General features: G+C 49.7%; 1 protein-coding gene across 2 annotated transcripts in view; it reads right to left on the bottom strand.

The window, feature by feature from the left end:
- Positions 1–710: 710 nt before the first annotated feature.
- GNB1L (G protein subunit beta 1 like) overlaps positions 711–25,222 on the bottom strand; it is a 59,709-nt gene continuing 35,197 nt past the window's right edge. For both annotated transcript variants that reach the window (XM_006938705.5, XM_003994931.6), the window contains exons 5-7: positions 22,859–22,957; positions 18,042–18,257; positions 711–1,512 (exon numbers count right to left, since the gene is read on the bottom strand). In XM_006938705.5, coding sequence (XP_006938767.2) covers positions 1,195–1,512; positions 18,042–18,257; positions 22,859–22,957 — 633 coding nt within the window. In that variant the 3' untranslated portion in view covers positions 711–1,194. The remainder of the gene's footprint in view (positions 1,513–18,041; positions 18,258–22,858; positions 22,958–25,222) is intronic.

Here is a 25,222-nt window from a genome sequence, read left to right as displayed (position 1 = left end):
CTTTAGGTAAAGAAGGACTGACCTCTTCAGGCAGGGACCAAAGGGGGCTTTTCTGGCAAAACAGCCAGTGCAACAAAGGGGTTTGAGGCCCCCAGCTTTCCTACCTGCCCACAACCTCCATCCCAATTTCCAGGGCCAACTTCCTTCCCAATCAATAGCCCAGCTTTGACGGCTGGGCCCAGCCATGCATGGAAGGAGACTGGGTGCACTGCCTACTTTGGTTGCTAATTCCCAGTTGCCCTGAGTGCACGGCACTGGCTGGGACTGTGTCTTTGATGGCTGTGTCAGCCATACTTAATTCTGCTATGCTTTTCACCCTGAAGCCGCCCTTGCCATCCTTGGTCTTCCCCTCTTTGGGGTGGCACATCCTCCCATGGGTCCTGCGTTTGGCCTGGCCCTGAACCATGAGCTCTCTCTGCCCAGAGTTACCTTTGCCATCAGCCGTGGCCACCCTGCTTCTGCCGTGTTCTCTTGAAGGGTCTGGTCACTTCTTTCTACTGGTTCTGGCTTCAGCCCTGTGCATCAGAAGCTCCTGGCCATCCTTGAGTATAAGGAGCCACATGGAGTCAGCAGGACCTGGGGACCACATTCGGTACCCCCCATTGGACAGGGGTCAACTGTCCTGCCCATTGGAAAGTCTGAGGATGGCTCTCAGAGCTAACTCTAAGGGGGAAGCAGGGTGTCACCTTGGAGAATTTGTACTTTGAACCTGCAGGTTTGCAACCGGAAGTTTATTATAAAATAGTATCCCCAGGTTGGCCTCTCACCTGGACCACAGATGCCCAGGTGTCTGGCCCGGTTACTCTTTGTAAACTGCAGTCACTGTCAGACAGAGGCTGTATTTCACAAAAGGAAACATAAGCCGGGGCATCTGGGTGACTCAGTTGGTTGAGTGTCTGACTTAGGCTCAAGTTATGATCTCACGGTTCGTGGGTTCAAGCCCTGTGTCGGGTTCTGTGCTGGCAGCTCAGAGCCTGGAGCCTGCTTCGGATCCTGTGTCTCCCTCTCTCTCTCTCTCTCTCTCTCTCAAAAATAAAGACATTTAAAAAAATTAAAAAAAAAAAAAAAAAAGGAAACCCAAGCCTTGTGAAGAAAATGAGGACTCCAAGGACTGGACACCTCTCGTAACTGGAGGAAGATAACTGTGACTGGTTGTCCTCAAGGGTCCTGATGCACGGTTACTACATGCCTGGGTCAGGCCAAGGCATGGGCTCCCACCTCCGTGTCCTCCACATGTCCTGATAAGGGAGTGGATGAGTCACTGCTAATCGGGTAGAGTGACCAGATGCTGATGCGCTGATCCCCGGACCCTGCAGCAAGCAAGCCATTGGCAGCGAAGGCCACACAGTGGACAGTAGCACTGTGGAAGGACAGTACAGCCAGTGGCTTCATTGTCCGCCAGTGAAACACACGGACACGATGGTCCCAGCCTGCAGTGGCCAGGATCTTGCGGTCTGGCCGGATCTTGACATCAGCAATCCCGGGATTGGTGAGTTCATGAGTTTTGCATACCTACAAGATCAAGAGCAGCAGAGAGAACCATGAAGTGGCTTTAGACTTGTCACAGGGGGTCCCACCTGTGGACATCCCCAGTCTGGCAGCTGGAACAAGGAGGGAAATGCAGGCTGCCAAGATGATTGCATGTTCCTATAAACTTACCCCCTACCTCCCAGGAGCTAGGCACAGACCTCCTGAGGGGAGCAGCCTGACCACTGCCCTTGGCTGAACCCTTGGGTTATGAGAGGAGACTTCAGCCCCTTCCCTCAGAGAGTCCTTGAGGCCCCACAGAGCTACTCTGCTTCCCTTTCTATCAGGCCCTCAGGAAAGACCTCAGTGGGCTGGGTCCTGGAGTCCTTCATCACAGAAATACACTGCACTCTAATGAAATGCAAGAGGCATTTCCTGCTTGATAGAAGAATAAAGTCTGCATTTCTCCCTTCTAGGGAAACCTCACACTGACCCCAAAGCAAGAGGAGTACAAGAAACAAACTCCATCTTCAGCAAGAGGGGTTGAAGAGCCACCAAGAAGGGGAGCCAGTGGGTGCAGGTAGGAGGAGTGGGGGACAACAGGAAGGTGCAGGTCACAGGAGCACCTGCAGAGCCTGCCACACTGGCCATGGCTGAAACCTTAGTCCCTAGCCTGGTTCTGAGAAGGGGGCAGGCAAAACAAAACAAGGAGTTGCACAGACGCATTCTATCTGTGTTGAGCCATTGGAAGCCAACCGCTCTCTGGGGGCTGAGCACTCCCACAGTCAGTGCTGTGTGATGACCCCTCCTCGACACGTGCCTCCTGCAACAGGTAGGGATCCAGAGCTGCCTTTGTGGTCACAGGACCACTTGTGGTTATACAGCACTATCTCATGCATGGCAAGGCAATCTGGCATCTCTGTCCCCACACACTAAATGACAAAGGCACTTTGCCATCATTGTGACAATGCACAATGGCCACTTTCTTCTACTGATCCCATGATTGGTCTAGCCCTGTGTACCACAAGCTTTTGCTGCCCTGAAGTTTGTCGTCTCACCAGCACACCCTTTTCTCCTAATTCACTTCCTAATGGGGCCATAGCAGTCTTGGTTAAGAATTCCTCATCTCTGCAAAGATAAAACTAGGGAAAAGGAGGAAAGAAACATTTAAAAACAAATGGTAGGGGCACTTGGGTGGCTCAGTAGGTTGAGTGTCCAACTCTTGGTTTCAGCTCAGGTCATGATCTCACAGTTTGTGAGTTCCAGCCCTGTGTTGGGCTCTGTGCTGACAGCATGGAGCCTGCTTGGGATTCTGTCTCTCTCTCTCTCTCTCTCTGCCCCTCCCCACTTGCTCTCTATCTCTCAAAATACATACATACATACATACATACATACATACATACATACATACAAATGGTAATATTCCTTGGAAGCAAACAAATATTGCCACCAAGCATTTTTGCCATAATTTAACAAAACAAAACTTCATGAAGCAATCACCTCTATAAAAGAAGAACCCAAAGTAGCAAACACAGAGGGAGGAAAGCTGAACTGACAGAGCACAGGAAAGAAGTGGAAGAAAGAACTCAAAGAAATGAAGGGGAATGGGAACAGCAGAAGGAGACTGGAACTAGATAGGAAGAGCAGGAAAGATACAAAGTGAGCAAAATGAAAGAGAAACAAAGAGTTACAACAGACTGGAGAGAAAACAGCAGATGTAGAAGACAGGTGGAGGTGCTCTAACACTCAATGATTTAGAAAATCAATTCTAATTTCTAGAAATTGAAGTCTTACAATCCAAATCCAAAGACAGGCTTCAGGATGGTCAATGTTAAGATATGCCTTAGGAAAATCACCAGACTGAGGGGGGAAAAATAAAAGCCCTTTGGTGGTCAGGCAAAAAGATCAAGTTGACTGTGAGGTAAGGTTTAGGCTGTCTTCAGAATGTTCCATGGCCACATCTGTGGCAATAGACAGAGAAGGCTGTGAGGGCAGGCATGGTCCAAGAATTTTATATCTAGCCAAACTGCTGTTCAAGTATAAAAACAATAGACAAGCATTTTTGAACATGTAAGGACTCAAAGAATATGTTCCCATAAGCTCTTCTTGAAGGACTGGAAGATTAACTCTAGTCTCATAAGAGATAACCAGAGAACTTTAACAGATGATCTGGCAGAGAGTATGGAATCTACTTACCAGTGGGATTAGGTCTAAAACAATATGTGGATTATGGCTATAGAACTGGTTATGCAACTAACTGAAATATGGGAGGATACTGAGAGAGATGGAATTTTTGTTAAATTCATTGATTTGTTCATCTTTTGTCATTTGGGGCCTAAGATAAAATAGTCAACCTCATACTTGACAGATTATCTGACAACCCACTGTAAGTAATGACAAAAACAACATTACTTCCTTCCCCACCCTTGACACTAGGTGCCATGATTTCCTAGAACTTGCCCTTGTATTTCTCCATACAAATATACTCAACAGATTTATAACTGGATTCCAAAGTTAAATCCAAATCTGTGCTATGTGTAAGAGAGACACCAAAAGAATGACTGGCAAAGATATACCAGGAGAGTGCACACAAGAGAAACAGGGGTACAGTGTCAGTAATAGGAAAGGTTGAATTCAGAGCCAAAAGCATGAAGACAGACTATATACCATACTTATCAATGATAAAGGGTACAATTCACAATGAAGAGCTATGACTATCTCTTTAAGAGATAAATAGGCATATCATTTATGAAGCAAGAACAATAGGAATGTGGCTTTGATGGAGTAATAACTGGTACCAGACCAGTCCTCATGCTATAAACAACTATCAAACTGGACAAAATATACCAAGCAACTGTGTCTAGGCAGTGGACAATAGGTGGGGAAGGGCAGCTGATGAGGTGGGCCTCTCAAAAACCCTAGCAGCAATCTGCCCAGGGAAATGTCCCAGCCATGAAATCTAGGTGGTGCACCTCTGTGCACATGAAGCTGAGGAGGCAGAGATCACAGAGTGGGGCAGCTAGAGCAGCTAAATCTGTGGGGTGAGCCAGCAGCATGGAGGGAACTGGGGGAGGGACGGAAGGCCATGTTTGGTTTCCCTATCCATCCTTGTGTGGAAGGCTGGGCTGTGCAAGCTCAGGACAGCACACAAGGTTTACCAGACAGTGGCTGCAGCAGGGTTAAATAGAATAGTTATAAGAGATTCAACAGTGATCTCCAGTGCATCCAGCCACAGTGCAAACACTGCCTGACATCCCAAGACCAACTGAGATGACACAATGGTCTTACTTCAGGAATGAGGAATATACCTTTGGGTAAGGCCTACCCTGGACCTACTGTAACAATGCTAGAGACAGAGCTCTACATGGTCTGAAGGGGAGGCAGAGTTTGGAAGGTGAGTTCCACCACTTCGGAGGAGCCTGGGAAGGACCCTGGGCTTTCCACATATCTGCCCTGACAGAGCATAATGCCAAACCTACATAAGTTCAAGGTCAACAGCCAGTAACTCAATTGCCTGCAATAACAAAAGTAAACACTCTTCAGCACAAAAGACTAGACTGTATTACAATGTCTAGCATGCAAACAAAAAATTATTAGACATGCGAAGAAGCAGGAATATATGACTCATGGTCAACTGGAAAAAAAACACTAAATAGAAACTGACCCAGAATGACACAGATATTAGATATATCAAAGACTTTAAAGCAGCTGTTTAAATGTTTTTTTAAAAAATGAAAGAAAATGCATTCAAATAATTACTAAAAATAATTGTCTTGATGAGTGAATAGACAGGAATTATTAGCAGAAAATGGGAGATTATATGGGGTGCCTGGGTGGCTCAGTAGGTTGAGCGTCTGACTCTTGATTTCAACCCAGGTCATGGTCCCAGGGTCATGGATCAAGCTGTGTATCAGCTCCACACTGAATGTGGCGTGCTTAAGATCCTTTCTCTCTCTCTCCCTCTCTCTCTCCCCTCTCCTCTGCTTACACTCTCTCTCTCAAAGAAAGAAAGAAAGAAAGAAAGAAAGAAAGAGAGAAAAAGGAAATGCAGATTATAAAAAAGAACCAACCCAGAACAACCAACAATATATATATATTTTTTCAGCGTTTTTATTTATTTTTGGGACAGAGAGAGACAGAGCATGAACGGGGGAGGGGCAGAGAGAGAGGGAGACACAGAATCGGAAACAGGCTCCAGGCTCTGAGCCATCAGCCCAGAGCCTGACACGGGGCTCGAACTCACGGACCGCGAGATCGTGACCTGGCTGAAGTCAGACGCTTAACCGACTGCGCCACCCAGGCGCCCCAAACCAACAATATTTTAAAGGAGACGAACAAAGTTGGAGACTTAACGTTACCTGACTTCAGGACTTACTCTAAAGCTACAGTAGTCAAGATAGTGTGGTTATTGATGAAAGAGACAGATTAAGGGAACAGAATAGAGAGTCCAGAAATAGACCCACATAGAGTCAACTTGTCTTTGACAAAGGAGCAAAGGAAACATAATGAAGGAAAAGACAGTCTTTTTAACAAGCAGTGCTGGAACAACTGGACATCCATGTACAAAAATATGAATATAGACGAACACCTTACATCCCTAATTCACAAAAAATAACTTAAAATGGATCACAGCTCTGAATATGAAACACAAGACTATAAACATCCTAAAAGATAACAGGAGAAAAACCTAGATGATCTTGGGTTTGGCAATGACATTTTAGATGCAACACCAAAGGTACGATCCATGAAAGAAAGAATTGAGAAGCTGAGCTTCACTAAAATTAAAATTTTTCTGCTCTGTGAAAGACAATGGCAAGAGAATGAAAAGACAAACCACAGAATGGGAGAAGATATTTGCAAAAGATGTATCTGATAAAGGACTGTTATCTAAAATATACGACGAACTCTTAAGACTCAACACTAAGAAAACAAACAACCTGATTAAAAAATGGGCCAAACACCTTAACAGACACTTCACCAAAGAAGACATACACATGGCAAATAAGCATAAGAAAAGTGCTTCTGTCATACATTCTCAGGGAAATGCAAATCAGAACAACGACTAGGTTAACATTGTATGTCAATTATACTTCAATAATAAAAATTAAAAAAACCAACATCAGTGAGATACCCACTACACATTTGTTAGAATGGCCAAAATCCAGAACACTGACAACACCAAATGCTGACAAGGCTGTGGAGCAACAGGAACTCTCATCCACTGCTGGTGGGAATGCAAAACTCTACAGCCACTTTGGAAGACAGCTTGGTGGTATCTTACAAAACTAAACACAATCTTGCCACATGATCTAGAAATTGGACACTTTGGTATTTACCCAAAAAGCTGAAAATTTATATCCATACAGAAAACTGCACATGGGTGTTTATAGCAGCTGTATTCATAATTGCTAAAACTGGGAAGCAACCAACATGTCCTTTAATAGGTGAATAGATAAATAAATGGTGGTGTCTCCAGACAATGGAATACTATTCAGTGCTAAGAAGAAATGAGTGGGGTACCTGGGTGGCTCAGTCAGTTAAGTGTCTGACTTCAGCTCAGGTCATGATCTTGCAGTTCATGAGTTTGAGCCCCGTGTTGGGCTCTGTGCTAACAGCTCAGAACCTGGAGCCTGCTTCAGATTCTGTGTCTCCCTCCCTCTCTCTCTCTTTCTCTCTGCCCCTCCCCCACTCATTCTCTGTCTCTCAAAGAAAAAAAAACAACATTAAAAAGAAATGAGCTATTGGGGCGCCTGGGTGGCTCAGTCGGTTAAGTGTCTGACTTCGGCTCAGATCATGATCTCACAGTCTCTAGGTTCGAGCCTCATGTTGGGCTCTGTGCTGACAGCTCAGAGCCTGGAGCCTACCTCAGATTCTGCGTCTCCCTCTCTCTGTCCTCCCTGGCTCACAAAAAATAAACATTAAAAAATATGAGCTATCAAACCATAAAAAGACATGGAGCTATCAAACCATAAAAAGAATCTTAAATGCGTATTACTCAGTGAAATAAGCCAATCTGACCCCGCCATGATGTTCTGGAAAAGACAAAATCAAAGAGACAATAAAAAAAATCAGTAGTTGTCAGGGGTTAGTGAGGGAGGAAGAATGAACGGGCAGAGCACAGAGGATTTTCAGGGCAGTGAAAATACTGTGTGTGATACTATAATGGTGGACACATGTCATTATACACTCATCCAAACCCACAGAATGCACACCACCAAGAGTGAACTTATGTGAACTGCGGACTCTGGGTGATAACATGTCAATGTGGGTCCACCAGTTATTTACTTTTTTTAATCTTTAAAAAAAAAATTTTTTTTTACCATTTATCTATTTCTGAGAGCGAAAGAGAGAGAGAGCGCACACAAGCAGGAGAGGGGCAGAGAGAGAGGGAGACAAAGAATTCGAAGCAGGCTCCAGGCTCTAAGCTTGTCAGCACAGAGTCCGATGTGGGGCTTGAACCCACGAACCGTGAGATCATGACATGAGCCAAAGTCGGATGCTCAACCATCTGAGCCACCCAGGCACCCCTCATGTGGGTCCACCAGTTATAATAGCTCTCCTGCTCTGGTCGGCTGTGGATAACAGGGGAGAGGCTATACATATGTGGGGGGACAAGGGGCATATGGGATATGTCTATACCTTCCTCTCAATTTTGCCGTGAACCTAAAACTGTTCTAAAAAAAAGCCTTTTGTTGGGGCACCTGGGTGGCTCAGTAGGTTGAGCGACTATCTTTGGCTCAGGTCATGATCTCAGTTTGTGAGTTCAAGCTCCGTGTTGGGCTATGTGCTGACAGCTCAGAGCCTGGAGCCTGCTTCTGATTCTGTGTCTCCCTCTCTCTCTGCCCCTTCCCCACTCATGCTCTGTCTCTCTCTCAGAAATAGATAAACATTAAAAAAAAATTTTTTTAAAGCCTTTTGTTAAAAAAATAAAGAAGAACTATAATAGAAAATGTAGAACTGAGAATCTCAATCGTTGAAATGTAAAATTTGTAGAATAGGTTTAACAGCAGACTGCAAATCATGAAAAATTAGTCAGTAAAGCAGAGGACAAATCAATCAACATTATTCAACCCGAAGAGAGAAGAGTGAATGAAGAAAACTCAACAGAGCTTCAGGAGCCTATGGGGTGATATCCAACTGTCCAACTGTCGAACTTATGAAAGCCCCTACATGGTCAAACTCTGAAAACTACAGATGAAAAAAATCTTGAAAGCCGCCGTGGAGTGAGACATGTGGTGCATCTGGGAATAATGATAAGATATGATGAATTCTCATCAGAAACTATGAACACCAGATGACAACAGAACACCTTCTTAAAATTAATAAATTAAATTAAATTTTATTTTTTAAGTGGACTTCACACCCAGCATGGAGCCCAGCACGGGGCTTAAACTCATGGTCCTGAGATCAACACCTGAGCTGAGATCAAGAGCTGGATTCTTAACTGACTGAGCCACCCAAGTGTCCCAGTACAACAGCTTTAAAGTGCAAGAAGAAAAACAAAAGCATCATCCCTAGGTCCTATAGGCAGAATTCTTTTTATTTTATTTACTTATTTATTTTAATTAATTTATTTATTTTTAACGTTTATTTACTTTTGAAAGTGAGACAGAGCGTAAGCAGGGGAAGGCCAGAGAAAGAAGGAGACACAGAATCTGAAGCAGGCTCTAGGCTCTGAGCTGTCAGCACAGATCCCGATGTGGGGCTTAAACTCACGGAACCGTGATATCATGACCTGAGCCGAAGTCGGACGCTTAACTGACTGAGCCACCCAGGCGCCCCCAGAATTCTTTTTTAAAAAAGAGGGTGAAATAGACATTCTATGTATTATATACTACATACTCTTACAATAAAGTAAGCTAGAGAAGAGAAAATATTAATAAAATCACAAGGAAAAGAAAACACATTTATAGAACTACACTGTATTTATTAAAAAATCTGCATATAAATGGACCTGCACAGTTAAAACCTCTTGTTCAAGGGTCAACTGTACTATGCTTTGTTTTTTAAGTTTATTTATTTTGAGAGAGAGAGAGAGAGAGAGAGAGAGAGAGAGAGAACGACTGGGGGAGGAACAAAGAGACAGAGAGAGAGAGAGAGAGAGACAGACAGACAGACAGACAGAATCCCAAGCAGGCTCCACACAGTCAGTGCAGACCCAGATGCAGGGCTCAAACTCATGAACCGTGAGATCACGACCTGAGCCGAAATCAAGTCAGACGCTTAACCAACTGAGCCACTAGGGTGCCCCTATACTATTTTTATTTCCTCTAAGTTCTAATAAATAAAAACTGATGATTTAGCACAAAATCAATAACACTGTAAAGTGGAGTTTAGACGGTGTATAGAAGTAAAATGTATAACAGCGGCAGGAGAAAGGGTGGGAAGGTGGTAACTGGTATCCTAGCATGGGGTTATGACGCACATAGGGGGAGTGTGGCAACATTAAGCAAGGTTGGGAATGTCAATGATGCATACTATGGGCCTGCAAGGGCCTCAGAAGAAAATGGCAAAAGCTATAGCAAAGAAACCAAGAGAGAAAATAAAATGGAAAACTGAAATATGAATACTTGATTAACACACAAGAAGGCAGGAAAGGGGTAAAAGAGGGTCAAAACAGAAGTGACGAGTGGAAAACAAGTATCAAGACGGCAGCCTTAATGCTGGACACATCAATAATTATATTAAGTGCAAACAGACTAAGTGCTCCAATGAGAAGGCAGAGATTGTCAGAAAGGATTAAAAAGCAAGACTAAGAAAGATGCTTTTTAAATATAAAGAGATGGACATTGGTTGAAAATAAGGGAGATGTGGGAAATGTGCCTTGAAAAGAGGAAACAGGAGAAAATTAATGCCACTTTATTAGCATCAGACCAAGCCGACCTCAAGACACCTGAAACTAATGTAACATTCATTGTGTGTCAACTATGCTTCAATTAAACAACAACAACAAAAGACGTGACAAGAGCTACAGAAGGATATTTCATGATGACCAATCAGCAGGATGTGGGAACCATCGTAAATGCGTGTAATGACAGCGCTTCAAAATTCATGAAGTAAAACAGACAGAACCCAACAGAGAAATAGGCACATTCACAGCCACACTCAATGATTCAAAGACCTTGCTCAGTAACTAGCAGAAAACCGGACAAAAAGATCAGTAGGGATATGGAAGACTTAAATGCTACCAACTACCTTGACCGAGGTCACGCTGACGGAACACTCCACCCACCAACTGCAGAACACACGCATTCACCAAGATGTAGCATGTGCTGGGCCAAACACAAGCCTCAATAAATATCGAAATGTTGACATCATGCAAGTTCCTTCACTGACAGCGGAATTAAGCTAGATTAAAGATATCTACAAAATCAACAAATATTGGCAAATTAAATAATTTACTTCTAAGGAATAACTGGATCAAAGAAGAAATCACAAGAGAAAATAGAAAGTATTTTGAACTGAATAGAGGCACCTGGGTGGCTCAGTCAGTTGAGTGTCTGACTCTTGATTTCGGCTCAGGTCATGATCTTGAAATCTGTGGGTTAGAGCTGCACGTTGGACTCCATGCTGACAGCGCAGAGCCTGCTTAGGTTTCTCTCACCCCTTCTGTTTCTCCCCAACTTGCGCACGCGCTCTCTCCCTCTCAAAATAAATAAATGAACCAAAAAAAAAAAAAAAAAAAAAAGAAAAGAAAGAAAGAATTTTGAACTGCATAAAAATGAAGATACAGAAATCAAAATTTGTGGGACAAGACCCACAAAGGCTGGTGAACTGGCTGGGAGCTGGCTTCCCCACAACCCAGTGAAGGGCCAGTACAAACCCACAGAAGCACCTAGAACTGTGGGCACCGTCAGTGTGCAGATTCACACACTCAGAAGCTCCCAGTAAATATTCCCTAACAGGTGGCTGTATCAGCTTCTGGAAGAAGTGCCTGAGGAGTGAGACTGCCTGGACAACATTTACGGTTATGAAACAGCAGCGATGAAATGCATTCCATGTGCAAAACCAGCTCTGTGAGAGAGATACCTACATCTGAAGAAAAGTTGAAGGCAAAAGATTTAAAAAAAAAAAAAATCTACAGGGGCACCTGGGTGGCTCAGTTAGTGGAACATCCGACTTTGGCTCAGGCCATGATCCCACAGTGTGTGAGTTCAAGCCCTGCATCGGGCTCTCTGCTCTCAGTGCAGAGCCTACTTCAGATCCTCTGTCCCCGTCTCTCTCTGCCCATCCCCCGCTCACACACGCTCTCTTTCAAAAATAATTGTTTAAAAAATAATTTAAAAAATTTTAAAAGCTATAAAAAGAAGTAGTAAAGTCAGAAGAAATCTGGTATGAACCATATTAATAGTTGGCAAAATAGGCTTTTAGGCAAAAATCCTTTTCAGAGATAATGAGGTCACTAAAGTATAAAGCTTCATTTCTCTAGGAAGATGACCACTCTAAATCTGTATGTTCCTAAGCCAGCTTCAAAATGCAGAAGCAAAAATGTCTAGGATGCAGGAAAAATTACGGAGATGTGCCTCAGCATGAGGGTCTCCCTGCTGCTTCCAGAGGCGCCCAGTCCCGGGTGCCAGGACTGCCTCAGTGTGTGCAGGTACAGCTGTGCGTCTAGCAACGAGAGGCACTTCCTTCTCACATGTGGAATACTTATGTCAACTGGACCGGCCTCCACATTTCAAAGAGCTGATATCATTCAGACCTTATTCTCTGAACACACAGCATTAAGTTAGGAATTGAAAAATAAAAAAAATAACTAGGGGGAAATATCAAACATTTGGAAACATAAATCTGATCAGCTCAGCAGTCAGAGAACAAATAAATATCGGGTCCACCCAAAAGTGAGCACTGATGAAGATGGTGACATCTCCCAACATGGGACACAGCTAGAGGGTCACAGACAGACTTCAGCTGCTGTGGGGAATGGATAGCAGAGAATGAGTGGGCTCCATACCCAGTTCAAGTCAGAGAAACAGACCAAGCTCAGAGAACACCGTATGAAAAAAGGGAAAGATCAGAGCAGAAATGAAACAGAAAAAGACTTTTAAAGATCAACAAAGAGGAGTGCCTGGAAGGCTCAGTCGGTTAACCACCCGACTTCAGCTCAGGTCATGATCTCATGGTTGGTGAGTTTGAGCCCCGCATCGGGCTCTCTGCAGTCAGCACAGAGCCTGAAGCCTGTTTCAGATTCTGTGTCTCCCTCTCTCTCTGCCCCTCCCCTGCTCATGCTCTGCCTCTCTCAAAAATAAACACTTAAAAAAATTAAAAAGAATTAAAAGGAAAACAAGTAAAGATCAACAAAGATAAGATTGATAAAGGATAAAAATGCAACAGTTTTGTAAATATAGCAGAAATCTAAACAATCGTTACAAATAAAAAAGGCAGTATGAAAATACCTTGGAGGTTTTTATGCTCATAGACAAATTAGTTCAAGAAGAAAATCAAGCCTTCCTTGCAAAGAAAATGCCTGCCCCAGTGGGACAGGCCAAGAGTGACCCATGGCCACTCACAAAACTGACCTCCTGCCAACTTATCCAGAGATCAGGAGAGGAGGGGACGCCTGGCTCCAGACTCTAGGGCTCCTGATACCCCGACACCATAAGCAGAGTGGGGTAACAAGAGAGGGGGTGAAACTTAGTCTACTGAGAGACAGACAGATGGTCCTGAACAACTCCGGCCCAGCACCACAGTGCGGAAATGGTCATGCTATGTAGTGGGTTATTTTAGCACTATATAGTTGTTTTAATATTATAAAAACCAAAAACATGCAATATATTAAATTAACTGACTTGAGAAGAAAAGCCTTGAGTCTGACAGCTCAACATCCATTCACAATCCAGATTCTTTCCCCGCTAGTAGAATGAGGATCTGATATGACGGGAACCTGCTAAAATCCCACAGCAAATGGGGTGTGCCATCCAACCCATGGCATGGCCAGGATCCTTGCCGCAGTCCCAGCCTCTACTTGGGATGTCCTGGGTTCCTAGCCAGTGCCATCAGCACATGGGCAGCTCTGCAGTGACCTGTCCAGGGACCTCCATGCCCACCCCGCATCTCCTGGTCAAGGGCCCCCTCCTGCTCTTCCAGGGCTCTGTCCAGTGCCTGGTTCTACAGTTCATGGACCACAATGCCAAGCCTGGCCTGCACTGGAGGACTGTGGGAGCCAAAGCCTCTGTGCAGGTGTGAGAAGGCAAATGCTATGTGTGCCCGCATGTGAGGGTGTGCATCTGCCTGAACCTCTCTCCATTCTCACGGACCAGACAGGGTGGCTGGGAATGAGGACTGATGACCATCACTGTCCCTCATACTTTGCTCTTCTGTGGACTTTGTCTTAAGCCAGTGGTTAGCCAGGGGATTCCTGGGCTCAGAGCCATGGACTCCCTGGAACCCACCTGGGGCCCTGCTTCCAGATTTCCTCCTTCATAGTCCATCTTCATGTGAATTTGTTAACAGGGGGAGTATTTCACAGAGAGATAAGGGCTGCTTTCAAGTTTGCTCTCTGCTGATGAACACCAAGAGCCCAGGACAAATGGAAGAGGAATGTGAGTTTCCAGAGAGGCCCCTGAACTGGGGTTCTTACACATTGGAAGCTGGGTGCAGGGCAGAGAACACCTTCCATGCCAGTGTCGCCACTTAGAAGGGGCTAAGACACCCAGTGCTGCCCACGGGGGCAAGAGTGACTCTGGCCCTGAGGCAGAAGCACAAGGCAGGCTCCCCTGGCAGGAATGAAGAGAAGCAACTGCAAAAGCTTTGATGGGGACCTAAACTAAATGAGGCCAGTCCCTGTCCCAGGCTCGTATTCCAGAGGAGGAAGAGGAAGAGGAGGAGGGCGGCCCAACAGGGACTGTTTGTGGTGATGGTGGCCAGAGCTTTGTTGGTTCTGCTATGTTCCTGAGATGCATATGGTGGGTTGGGTTGTGTCCACAATTTTCTTGGTCTCGGGGCCCTCCAGTCTCCTTCCTACCTGTCCCACATGACCTGCTGTTGATACTTTTGAGGAGAAGAAGGTCAGGGAGAAAGAGGGCAATGGCCACACAGCAGGACGGGAGGATGCCTGGCCAACCAGCTGCCGGTGCAATGCGGGGAAAGTGTGGTTGGTCTGATTCCTGGCCCAGGCTGCCTGGGGTTGGTCGGGGGGGGGGGGGCCTTAATATTACTTAAAGGCCTAAAAATACTGCTGGCTGTAAATCAGTCCCTGCTTCAAGGCCATGGGCCCTGCCCAAGTGTGGGAGGAAGGAGCAGGTCTGCACACCACCTGTGTCTGACGACAGCCAAGGCCCAATCCCCTGGAGGCTGGAGGGAAAGCCACCTCTGGAAGGCAGGCGAGTGGCCCAGTGTCACCACGTGCTCCTGAGGCCATAGTGTCCGGATGAGAGTGGCTGAAGGCCCTTGGTCACTGCTGTGGCCCCTGGCCGCACCCATCCTGGATGAGGACCCTCTGGGAAGGATCCGTGGCCACTAGTGGCTCTCACAGCACATGACCTCAGGTGCCAGGAATGCGCACGCAGCAAAGCCGCCATCTGGTTCCCATTACCCACGCTCTGCTGCGGGAAACCTCATCTGCGTCTTTGCTCCCAGCGCCCGCCCGGGAGAGATTGATTTGGGCTCATTAGAGAGTCCAACAGCAGGCTGTGAGGTGAGGCACATCTGTGCCCACGTGGCTCAAGGACTAGGGCGGACGGCCACATCGCAGGGCCAGCACAGTGTGCCGAGGGCCCTGGGGCGAGGATGCCTGTGGATGCCTGTGGGTGCTGGCCCCTGATACTTCTTCCTCAGAGGCCTGTGCGTCACAACCTGAAAATTTCCAGGGCCTCTGGGGCCAACTCTGACACTGATGTGCAGTTGTTTCTGGGTGAGGCAGCCGTTTTTAGTGACTGTGCTCAGCAGGAGAAGCACTGTCCTCCTCCTTTGATGTGTACTACTGAGTGAGCCCCCCTAGCCTGGCGTAACACCATCATGTAACCACCACGTCCATTCCACAATGCATGGCTCCCCTTCTGCTTTAACTTTCAAATTCATTAATAATCCCCTGTGCTTCAACTTTTCAATTCATCAGTATAATAAAAGTTTATCTCTGGACTGGAACATGCACCATAAATTTAAGTCTTAAGTTCCAGCAGCTGTTTCCCGAAAAAGCCAGCAGAAACCAGGCAGATCTGGGCCAGGTCAGCAGAAGGGGACCCTTCCAGAGGTCCAGGGGCTTGGGGCAGGGTTCTCAGGGAAGCCACTTGAGTCTTCAGCTCTTTGCAAGGTCAAGGCTCATGAAGTTCAAGCCACAACAGGATGGAGCACAGGACCCCACAGTGGGAAGGTGGGGGCACTGCCTGGTCCCCACCAGGCTCGAGAGGCAGAGAGAAGGGTATGAGGGAGAACTCCACTGCCCACCTGGCTGGGCTTGACACCCAGCAAGGTGACCTCCACTGCTGAGGACATGAAGACCCAGCACCAGAGTGGCTCTGCCCCATTCTTAAAGATGACAGCCGGGGTGCCTGAGTGTCTCAGTCGGTTAACTAACTCTGGTTTTTTGCTCAGGTGGTAATCTCACGGTTCATGAATTTGAGCCCTGAGTTGGACTCTGTGTTGACAGTGTGGAGCCTACTTGGGATTCTCTCTCTCTTTCTATCTCTCTCTGCCCTCCATGCACTCACACGGTCCTCTCGCTCTCAAACTTAAAAAAAAAAAAAGATGACAGTCATCATGAAGCCATCATGAAGACATTCATGCCCATCCCCACCCAAGTCCACAATTTCAATGCCTTGGGACACTCCTACCAGGATGGAGGCATGAGAAACTTGGTCCTTGACAGCCAGCTCGGGCCCCATTTGGAGGCTTGTCTAACCCTGCTTCCTGCAGGGCCTCCGTGGACTCTCTGAGACAACATAAGGACAGAGGACAGATGGGTAGCTGGCTTTACAACAAGTCAGCCATGTGCTGACACAAGCCAGTGTGCTGACACAAGCCGGTCTGCTGGAGAGGAGTAATGCCAAGGAAGCATGAATGTGTGCCCTGTCCCCAAATGTGACATGTGACCCCCGCCTTTCCCCTCTCTCTGGGCTCTGGCTGGCTGTTCCCCATCCTCGGGTCCCTGCTCAGGTCCCACCTGGAGAGATACCAGGACAGCATGTACAGTTCCAGCCCTGCTGCTCCTAGCTCTGATTTTCACCTCTGTTCTCTGATGGGACCACTCTTTTTAGGATGCCAGTTCCAACTCCAGCTTGGACATGAAAGGCCCCTCCCAGGTCCCACTCTGCTTGACTTCAGTGTTCCATCCTCGGGTCTCTCTATTATGGAGAATGGCCATTACCATTCTCTCTAGCACCCTCTCACCTCGCTCGTTCTCAGTTTCCCTTTCCCTCAGGACTTCTCACCCACCATGTGAAACCCCTGCCCCTGCTGTCCTCACTCTGTCCTGCCTTTGGGATGATCTGGTGGCCATGTCCCACCCCTGGGTTGCACCCAGGGCCCATGATACCTGCTAGGCACTGCAGTGTTGTGCCCTGATTTTCCTCAGGGGCCCACCCCTCTGCCCCAACTCATGTGCCTCAGGGGCTCGTTGGCCACTGCCCAGGGCCTCTTCCTCTGGCTGTGGGGGCCTGGGCTGGGCAAGTGTGAGGTGAGGCAGGCTTGCCAGGCTGTGGACAAGGCTCTCCCATCTGGAGAGGGGCCCTAAGGAATGCCTTCATCCTCGGCCTCCTGTCTCCACCAAGCTACTGCAGAAGAGGACAAACATGATCTCTAGTAGTCTAGTGATAGCACCCAGGTGAGGCCAGGAGCCAAGCCTGCTGCTGCTTCTGCTGGCCGTCTCCCTGAGCGCCACACATCTCCCATGCAGGGCTCTGTTCCCCCACCAGACCTGGGTTTACGTCACTGCCCTTCCATGCAGCTTCCACTCGCAGCCCCCTGGGACCTGCCCTAGTGTGAGGCTTCCCGCCCGCCCTCCCCCCCATTCTACCCCCCAGGTTCCAAACAGGGCTGAGCGTGCAGGCTGGGCCACCACATGCTGAGCACCAGCCACAGGCCCAGACCTGGTCTCCCGGTGCTCTACGAGTCATGTGGGAAGGGAAAGTCCAGTGAGACATTATGGGAAGGTTTTCAGCACCGCCCCACTCCGCCTTGAGGCCTCACACCCCTTCCTGGCTGTGGCCTCTGGCCGTGAGGAATGGCTTCCCTGGGGTTGGCTTACAGACTGCCCCGGGGGCGTGACTCCGTGGATTTCTCCACACTGGGTCGGTTTTTGTTGATTAATCAGTTCCTTACTGACCGAATTCCTCTGAGTTTTTGCAAATGGGCTTGCCTACTCCTGGACTCTACATGCCTTTTCTCTAGATGGACAAGACGTGACTGCTGTTAACCCAAGGTCTGAGAGAAACCCAAACCATGTGAACGGTTCACAAACGCCCACGCCCCCTTCTTCCTGCGCCGGCCCCGCGGACAGGCTGGCCTGCACCCCGCCTCGCAGTGATTAATTAGCCAGGGATCTGCAACAACTCCTCTTCATGCCTAAATATTGTTTCAGCCTATCAGACTGTTAGTGCAAAGCAGGATAAATGACACTTCGGGTCTGGCGCACTGACCTGCAGGGCCTGCTGCTCATCCAGGCTCCAGACAGCCAGCGCCTTCTCCGCAGAGCCCGAGACGCCCCTGGCCTTTTGGGAGTCAAAGTCAAAGCCCATGACGGGCTCTGTGTGGCAGGCGACACGGCTGCACACCTTCCGCTCAGAGACGTCCCACAGGGCCACTGATCCGTCCTCATAGCCGGCCAGGAGGAGTGGGCGGGGACTGGACTCGGCCTGCGGGGACAGCACAGCAGTCAGCTCCCAAAAGGTCCTGGTATGTTTTGGGGGAGAAGGGGCTCCAGAGATGGGTGAGCCCCCCCACTGGGCCTTGGGGGTGGCCCAGCCGGGGAGCTGTTTCCCGTGTTCCCCACACCGGCAGTAACAGTTCGGAGGTTCTGCATGCCACCCTGATGGCCGGCACCATCGGCACAAAGCTGGCACAGGCCGGTGCTGGGGCACCCCGAGGACTCACCCTGGGGGAGGGGGGGGGGACAGAGCCTGGGATAGCCCAGCACGGCCCCCGCCTCACACTGCCACGCCACTGCTCGCCAGCCCGGGTGCTGCCGCTTCTTCATGTCTCCTTTCTGCAGGCTGAGACTTGTGGCCACCCCTTCATGAGGCGGTCACCTGTCTAGAACTGCCAGCCAAAGGAAATCGTGAGCTCCATCTCAATGAAAAATGAACTTTCTGTGCTTTGTCAACGTCGCCGCGGAAGCCCCCCACCCCCCAGGCCTGGTGAGTCGCCAGGGCGCTGACTGGTGTGAGCCGAGCTCTGCCGGCCCTGAGCTATTGTGATGAATGAGGACGCGGGTCAGAGGGCTCCGCACCCTGGGCAGACGCCTCGTTTATCTAGCCTCGGCAACAACTCCAGGGGAGCACCGCGGGACTCCATGTCACCCCAGCACTGAGAGCGGCAGCTTGGTGCCCAGTCTCCAGCACAGGCGCCCAGGTTGCTCCTGGGACAAAGCACACGCCAGCCGATGCCTTTTGCTCTTCATTCATCTCTGCATTTCCTGCTAAGCTGCCTGGGGTTGGTGTCACTCAAGTGTCAGAAATAACTGAGCACATCCCCTCCCCAGTGAATTTTCCAAGGGCCAGGAGCTCAACTGAGCCTTAGGGAACTCTGACTAGGCTTGGCCCCCAGCCCCTGGATGGTCAGTGGTGAGGATGGGGCCTCAGGGGCTGGTCAGAGAGAGGCTGCCTCCTGCATCACCTGCAACCTCCAGGATGGTCTACTGCAGGTCTCAAGGCTGGTGGTGAGCAGAGTGCCTGGGCCTCACTGGTCGTGGGCCGACAAGGCCATGGAGGCCCTCCTTGTCCACCTGCTGGAGCTCCTTGTTACTGAGCTGCACAGGTGCTTCTATCTGCCCAGAGGGGCTCTGGGCCTGGATGCTGTACGCACCACACAGAGTGCCTCTCCACATTTAGGAGTGCTCAGAAAGGACAGGCTTGTGCAGCTAAGTAAGGTAACTGGGGTTAGCCAGAAGGCACGAGGACTTGTGTCTAACGAGTGGATACTACAACCTCAACACACGGAAACAAGGCTTTCTCCGTGTATCAGAAGGGGAAACTGAGGCTTCAGGGTGTGCTGTATGTCACTGGGGCCCTGGTTAGTGATGGGAGCCAGGGGGAGTCTGACACAGCCACTAAGACTTGCACACAGCACAGTGAATCCTCCCAGGCCGGAGCTAGTCTGGAGGACACCTCCTACATTTCCTTGGAAATGGCTTATACATTTTTTCTGATGATAATACATGTTCATACAAACAAAAACAGAAAGGCTTCCTAGTTTCAGTTAGCCTGGGGCAGCCTGTGCTCCTCCCTGGGGCCTCTTGCATGGTGACTGCTTCCTGGCAGGCCCGACTGGGCAAGCAGTCAGGATATGGGCCCTGTGACCATGAACCCTGTGTGTGCACAGCATCTGGTGATGCCTGCCATGCAGGGGCCAAGGCTGGGAGCAGCTAAGCGTGGTCACTGGTTCCGTCTAACCTCCCGTGCAAAGCCATGACAGTGTTGGTGTACTTTCCCTGTAGTTTTAAAATGGAGAAAAGCTCCATTTTGTCATCTTTCAAGTCAACTGATTGGAACTTATTTGTGAGGTATAAAATTGTTTACACCACTTTTCTCCAAGGATGGACAGACTACTTTAAGAAGCGGTCAGGCCCTCTGCTCTGGCATCCCCCTTTCAGGTAGCTGTACCTCCCCAGGCAGGGCCTCCCCTCATGAGCAGCCATATATATCTGGACTCAAGGAAGGGTGACAGCCAAGTGAGAACAGCCCAATGCTCTGCATGCCAACCAGGAACTCATGCCAACCTCCTAGACCAGATCTGCTGGACCCCACCCCACAGGCCAGGTCTGAGGAACTTACCTGGGGCCCACTTGGGTCTGTTCCCCTCAGGGCAGTGATCTGTCTTGTTGCCTGCTTTCCATCCACCCTGCTTCAGCCCAGTCTGCTCCTCCCCCAGGGATCTGCCACCCTCTGATCCCCTGGGTACATTCTTCCCTCATCTGGGGCTCCTCCCAGTGCCAACACATTGGCTTTGGTCTGCCTCTGTAGCTCAAGTCCACATGATGCCTGTGGTTTCTGGGTTCTGAGCATCCCAGCTAGTTCAGGGGCAGCATGCTACTCACCCACCTATCAAGGTACCACAGGGGGTCCAGATCAGAAGCCAGAGTGACCTGCAGCGACTCACCTTGTTGTTGCCAAGGGTGACCAAATGCTGAGCTCCAGCCCTGATGGCTGCGCCCCCCCCCCCCCCCCCGTGCTGCAGGGTCCCTGTGGCCCCCAGGGACAGACACCACAGGCAGGACAGTGGTCTCATGTCCTCCGGCCTTTGGTGACAGGTTGCTCTCCACAGGACAAGGACCTGAAGTTTCTAAAAGGACTTGCTTTGTGTCCTGTCCTATCCTGTGCTGACTGGGTGGGACTCCAGTGGGCTGGGCAGGCCATGCCTACAGTACCTCCTGGGACCAGTCCTGTGGGAAGCTCCCAGCTCACTGGAGGGATCCCTAGGCCCAGGGGTCGGGAGCCTCTTAGAGCTACTGTGATGGATATTCCTGATCTTTTGTATGATGATCATCCTAACAATGCAAGTCAACAGCTTTAAAAAGCAAAACAAGAATACACCTGAATGTTTCAGTGAAAAATACGTCAGGCCATTCTGCCACACTCAGATTAATAAATTACAATCTGGGCCTTCAGGTTTGGAGAGGGAAAAAAAAAGGACCTTTCAAATTAGTGTTGACTTTTTTTTTTTTTTTTAACAGAATGCCCTGCGTTGGATCTGTATCAACTAACAAAAACTCGATTTGTCCTTCTGTCAACTATATTAATTACCTTAACAAGTTTGTACATCCCATTTCTACACATTTTTCTGCTGGAATTTTTACATGATTACACAATGGCAGTGCTTCCAGGGCGCGGAATATGAGCGGATGCAGCCGGGATGTCCTCCCTAGGACCTGTGAGCACCACGCCAGGGCCCAAGGCGTCACGGCCTCGGGGTGTTCCCCGCCATATACCAGCTGATGCCAGGAGCTCTGTCATTCAGGCAGGCCTCTTGGAGCCCCCACAAACTCAGCTCCCCGTGGGCTTCTTTCTGAGAGATACAGCAGCAGCAGGACACCACAGGATCAGCTTGTCAGAGATTTCCAACTGGAAACAAATTCCAACTGGAATGTTCTCAGATAAGAAATTGCAAGGGGAAACCAATGGCAAGAAAGAGCAGGTCCCTGGAGGGTCAAAAAGCTTGAGGCAGGGTCTCTGGGGTGCCTGGCCCCCTGGGTCCTGTTGGTCCCACAGACACCTCCAACTGCCCAACCCCATCTTATGAAAAGTTCAAATGAGCAGTGAGACACGAGGCAGGAAATCACCTCCTCCTGATCTCAGGCAGGCTCAGGGTGGCTTCTCAGAAGGTGCTGCTGAACTGAACAGAGCTGGGAAAGTGCCTATAAACTGCACTCCCAGGCAAGCACTGGTCAATGACCTATTCACCACGGTTTCTACCATGACCAAGATACTGCCTGGGTTCTTTCCAAGTGAGCACACCAGACCATTTGCTTTGCTGCCCCAAACACTAGCAGCGGTGAAGAGCAGAAACACACACTTTGAGCCACTACTGACCCCTGTGGGGGAGAGGAGGCTGTGCCTTGAGAAGAAATGAGGCCTCTGGTAGAGGTAAGTGGGTGGCCCCAGGAGGAATCCTCCCAGGCCTCAGGCTTGGAGCTCAAGCCAAAACCAGCACTCAGGCTTGCGACCCACTCCCCGGCCCCAGGCTTCGGCTGCCAGCCCCAGGAGATGCCTCTGGACTCTCTCTAATCAGAATAGTCAAGAAACAAGGAAATGGCTTAGACAATCAGAAACGCCAAGTGTGGCTGCAGGCAAAGACAATGTGTTAAGCCCACTCTTGCCTCTAAGAGGCAAAGAAGTAACACAAAGTAATCCCAAGCAGAGCAGGGGCCAGGCAGAATTGCAGGGTTAGCCAGCACTTCCCTCCTAACCCGGTGCACAGTTGCAGGGCTGCGGACTGGTGTGCAGAGAGGAGTGGAGCTTAGCTGACCCAGCTGTCCCTCCTCACCGCATGGGCAGGGGGGCACCCTGTGGAGGACAGCACAAGCTAGGCCTGTCCTGGGCAGTTTGCACGAGTAGCAGCAGCGGCAGGAGGACAACAGGAGCTGGCTGGGATACCGAGGCTGCGGAAGGCAGTGTGTACATGTATTCCCAAGGGGCTAATTGTCCTTTGGTTTGACGATAAACCAAATCCTGAATGGGGCATGATTCACGGCCCGGAAGGCGTGGCTGGCAGGGCGTGGTTGGCGTGCGCTGGGCCTTACCTGCCACAGCTCCAGGCACATGGGCATGCCCGGCTTGGCATCTGCCTCCGGCTTCAGGGTGCACACTGACGTCTTGGATGGCATCTCCAGAATCTGAACCTGACAGTAAGAAAACAAGTTGATTTGGGCCGGCGCCAAGTCGAGCCTGTGCTATACAAACAAGAGACTTTTAAGGCGATTAGCCAAGGCTGCTGCGAGTTTCTGTCTGCTCCCCGTAGGAACCTGGGAGCCGAGCCTCCTAATTAGGCCGCACAGGCTCGTGGGCTTGGGCACTGCCGGGTGTTGCAAAACTCACGCGTCATTCCTGAGTGACCGGCATGTCCCTCTAACCAGCATCACCACCTGGCAGCCGCCTCCGGCCTCTCCCGATTTTACCTTTTCACTGAGTGGGAGGCTTGCTCGGCACTGACTCAGTTTGCCCATTCGCCTGATCTCTGCTTCCTTCTCTTTCCTGGTGTGGGTTTTCATGTGAACAACTCTGAACCATCACAGGAGCATCAAACGGTTTACAGAAGTTCCCTGTGTAGGGAACATGTGGAGACCACCAGTAAGCCTAGGAAATGAACATGGTGTGCACCAGTGGGAACTCTATTTGGAGCCTGGCCGTTCCCAGCACCCCTCACCTCTATACTGGGCATCACAGTGGTGTTTTGTGTCACCAGGCCCTCCTGCGCCTGGGCTGCGCCTGCACTGGGCTGTGCCTTTTTGGTCCACATAGCCAGGTCATACTCAGGCCCTGGCTCACCATTGACCTGACATGGGCCAGACTCTGCCCCACACCATCTGGAGGGGACAGCTGCAGCCACAAGGAGCAGGCTTGGGTGCTAGAGTACCACAGACCAGAATTGGGTCCCCAGCCATCTGCATCCCTAGTGTCTCACCTCCCTCATCCACCACACAGGGACAATGACGCCCCCTCCTGTGGTGCTTGGAAGTGGAGGGGATTCTGTGCAACGTAGGTCCACCACTCCATGGTGGGGAGGCTCCACTGTACAGATAATGTCACGACAACGTGCAGTCATCACGGAGTCACACATAATCCCTTGTCAACAAGAGGATATCCTCCGGTTTGCAGATGAAGAATCTGAGGTGCAGAGGGGTTAGGGGCGTTGAAAGGACAGGTGGCCTGCTCTCTGATGCCTAGTGAACTGGAGGTGTGTGGGTCTGGGCTGGGCTGCTTCACTAAGCCACAAGGGAGAATGAGCCCAGGGTCTGGGATTAAGTCACGAGTATGAATTCCAGATCTGCTACATGTATGCTGGGTCCATGCAAGGGGACACCGCAGGCAGGGCAGAAAGCCAGTGGTACAGCCTGGTCCTCTCAGCTGCAGGCCCATGTGGGGGCGCCACCCCCACAGGCTGAGGCTGTGGGTACCTTTTGGGCAGGGCTCTCGCCAGAGGCCCACACTGTATCCTAACATATAGGTTCCCCCACCCTCTGCAGGATCAGTGTTGCGTCTGCAGGATCGGTGTCCATGCCAGCCACTGTAGCCCTCACTGCCCACAAAAGAGACACAAAAGACTCTAAGTGATGTGAGAGGTTATTACTGTCGTGAAATAAGAGGATGCTAGAAGGAGACCCCTGGAACAGCAAAGATGCTCAGGGAGAAGCTCTAGCAAAATGGAAACAAATACAAGAAAGAAGTTGCATGGGGTGCCTGGGTGGCTCAGCCAGTTAAATGTCCAACTCTGGATTTCAGCTCAGGGCATGATCTCACAGTTTGTAGGTTCAAGCTCTGTGTTAGGCTCTGCACGGACAGTTTCAGGGCCTGCTTGGGATTCTCTCTCTCCCCGTCTCCATCTGCACCTCCCCAGCTCTCTCTCTCTCTCTCTCTCTCTCTCAAAATAAATGGAGGAAGCAGAAGTCACCGGACGCACAGCCTGTACAGGCCTGCACTCTGGATGGCCTGGCATAAGAGCCCACAGGTACAGTGAGGGATGGCCTATCCCAATTTGTGGGCCCAGGAAGACTCCTCTGGTGGCAGAGTGGAGGGGCATGAAGATAAGGGGATCAGGTAGCGGTGAGTCACCCAGCAAGCCTGCTCTAAGAGGAAAGGGAGAAAACCAGGATAGCCCTGAAGCCTGAGCTAGGCGCTGTGGAAGGAAGTGTGAGTGGCAGAACCCACAGCCACATCCCGGGTGCAGGGGACCAAGGAGCCCAGGACCTGAGAACCAGGGCAGGCCCAGGGGCCTCCGTGATTCTGAAGTGGAGCTCTGGGCTCTGGCAAAAGCCTGGAGGATGCCTGTGCCCAGAGCCTCCTACAGACACCAGTGTGCTTTCCATCTGGCACTCAACTGCAACTTTTATTTCCAGAAGGTAAAATGTTTGGTTTGGGCAAGTGTGGCCACCCAGACGGCCAAGCGG

The sequence above is a fragment of the Felis catus genome, chromosome D3 (genome assembly GCF_018350175.1).
Source record: "Felis catus isolate Fca126 chromosome D3, F.catus_Fca126_mat1.0, whole genome shotgun sequence".
In the NCBI taxonomy this organism is placed as follows: domain Eukaryota; kingdom Metazoa; phylum Chordata; class Mammalia; order Carnivora; family Felidae; genus Felis; species Felis catus.
The sequence above is the reverse complement of the archived record's forward strand: the minus strand, read 5'-3'. Positions and strand labels throughout refer to the sequence as shown.